General features: G+C 44.2%; 1 protein-coding gene across 1 annotated transcript in view; it reads left to right on the plus strand.

Moving 5' to 3' along the window:
* Positions 1–646: 646 nt before the first annotated feature.
* Positions 647–2,372, plus strand: part of LOC103366190 (cytochrome c oxidase subunit 7A-related protein, mitochondrial) — a 4,015-nt gene continuing 2,289 nt past the window's right edge. The window contains exons 1-2 of the mRNA XM_008293847.1: positions 647–673; positions 737–865. Coding sequence (XP_008292069.1) covers positions 647–673; positions 737–865 — 156 coding nt within the window. The remainder of the gene's footprint in view (positions 674–736; positions 866–2,372) is intronic.

The following is a 2,372-nucleotide window of genomic DNA, read 5'->3' on the forward strand; positions in this document are numbered from 1 at the left end:
AAGTCCTGCAGTGTGAACGTAGCCAATCTGTGGGATTGTTCAGTCAGATAATACGCCGTCATCCTGATTGGTGACATTAAATGTCATGTCGGAGTCACAATCCAAGGCTGTCGCTATGTTAAGGCTGTTTTTATGGGTTCTGGTGGGTTTTCCTACAAACCTATCAGATAGCAGGTTCTGGATCGTTACGGGTCGATTATCGAGTCACGGCTGTAATTAACTTTATGAACTACCAAAATAAAAGCACATGAACATTCAGTGAGAAGATAAACCATACAGATGTAGAAGCTCGATGGTTTTATTGTTGAAACCGTGTTCAGTGGCTTCGTTTAGTCTTTTCTTTGTTCAGCTGCAGCTTCATTAAAATGTGTCAAACAGAACCAAGCAGCTGCATCAGGTTCTGCTCGGTTCATCCAGGTCCTCTCCTGGATCACTGGTCTGCGATCAGAATGAATCGTATCGCATCATTCTGACATCACATAAGGGACTTCAGTGTTTTTGTGGCGCAGCAGGAGAAGCATCATCTGTTTGTTTGTTGTGTCACAGCTGTTGTTGTTGTTGTTGTTGTTGTTGTTGTTGTTGTTGACGACAGTGTGTTCAGCCTCGCTGCTGCTGCGCTGCTCTGAGCAGAAACTGTGTCTAACTCATGTTCTTCGTGTTCTTCATGGTCATTGTAAGAACCTCCAGAAGCTGATCACATGACCCTGCCTCACCTGTGCGTCTCTGTGTTCTCCAGGTGCGATCAGGTGTTCCTTCTGTCAGTCCACCTGCCATCTTTGCGACTCCGACCAAACTGGCGTCTGAAGGATGTCAGGTGGAGTACCCGGGAGCCAACCGAGTCCCGGCACTGCAGAGGCTCCTCCAGGTAAGGCTGCTGTTCAGGGGCCACGGGGGAGGTTTTAGGGGTCCTGGAGGGGCCTTGGATACGGTCCAGGGGTCCTGGAGGGGCCTTGGATACGGACCAGGGTATGGTACGCTCTTTGAGGTGTGTTGGGAGGGTTCACAGACTGTTTCTATTTCAATCAAAACCTGATTTAAATCAGTCAATCAATCAAAGTTTGAAGCCTGAAGTGCTTCACAGTGAAAACAAGAGAATAACTTAAAAACAATAAAATAGCTTCAGAGCAGAGCCTGNGCTCACACTGGGCTGCACTGGGTTCTAGCTGCTCACTGATCTGTCTGCCTGAAGTTTTATTATTAACTTTGTGTCTGTTTGTTCATGGAAGTAATCAGATTACTGTGAAGAGTTTAGAATTAATCTACATGTCAGTGACATGATGTGGACGTGTTCACTGCTGCTGTAAACCAATTCATGATCAATACAGTTATTGATTGATGTTCCTGATGATCAGCGTAAAGTCGCCTGAACTGTGATTAATTATTGTTACTGACTAATGAGAGCAGACTGTTCTTCCTGATTATTGATAACTGATTATTGGTCCTGTCTTCTTCTGTTGAACAGTTTGCAGAACAAACAGTCAAACAGCTGCAGGTTCAGCTTCCAACACACGATTTAACGGTTTTAACGGAACAAACAAATGCTCAGCGATGAGTGTTGTTGGTTGTTTGCTTGTCGTAAAACTCTGAGAGACGAAGCTTCTGGTTTTTTTGTTTTTTTACTGCGACTTCACGAGGTTAAAGAAAAAACTCACTGAGATCAGACATGTTCTCATTCTGCTGTACAAGTGAACGCATCGGCAGGAAAATGATTCAGTGATGGAAGGTTCATCAGCAGCTGGTCGAGGAATCAGTTGTTTCAGTCAGACAATGTTTGAAATGTTCTTTTGTTGGGTTGTTTTCAGCCTCAAAGTGAAATTGTAAAAGCTATAATTAATAATCGATCGTGGGTCAATGAACTGGGTTTAAAGGTTTGTTTGTTCCTGTGAGCTGCTGTTAGTTTAATGTAAATGATGTTTAAACTGAACTCAGATCTGTTTGTGCTCCTCAAACAGTTTCACAGAAACTATAACGTATATCTGTAAACAGAGGACAAAATTAACGTAAAAGCACAGAAGCAACTACAGTCATGACTCGATGATCTGACTCTAAACATAAAACCTTCTTCTATGTCGGATATCAAGGCTGTAGGATTGTCCAGACGGAGGTCCAGATACGAGGAGGGCTTGATGCTGGAAGGCTCATTAGTTGTTCATTATTGTTCATAGTTGTTATAATAACTAGTAGGGCTGGTCCCAGTAGAACTTTCTGGGCTCAATTAATGATGAATATCAGAACATTCGTCCCGGTCGGGGGACACGTCCACCCCGGGGCAGCGCTCTGACGGGGTGGAAGTGTCCAGAACACACAGGCAGTACTTGGCTGCTGATGCTAGTTTAGTTAGCGCTCACACTTCTGTTTCCTCCATCGGTGGC

This window comes from Stegastes partitus, unplaced genomic scaffold, assembly GCF_000690725.1.
Source record: "Stegastes partitus isolate 25-593 unplaced genomic scaffold, Stegastes_partitus-1.0.2 Scaffold915, whole genome shotgun sequence".
NCBI lineage: Eukaryota > Metazoa > Chordata > Actinopteri > Pomacentridae > Stegastes > Stegastes partitus.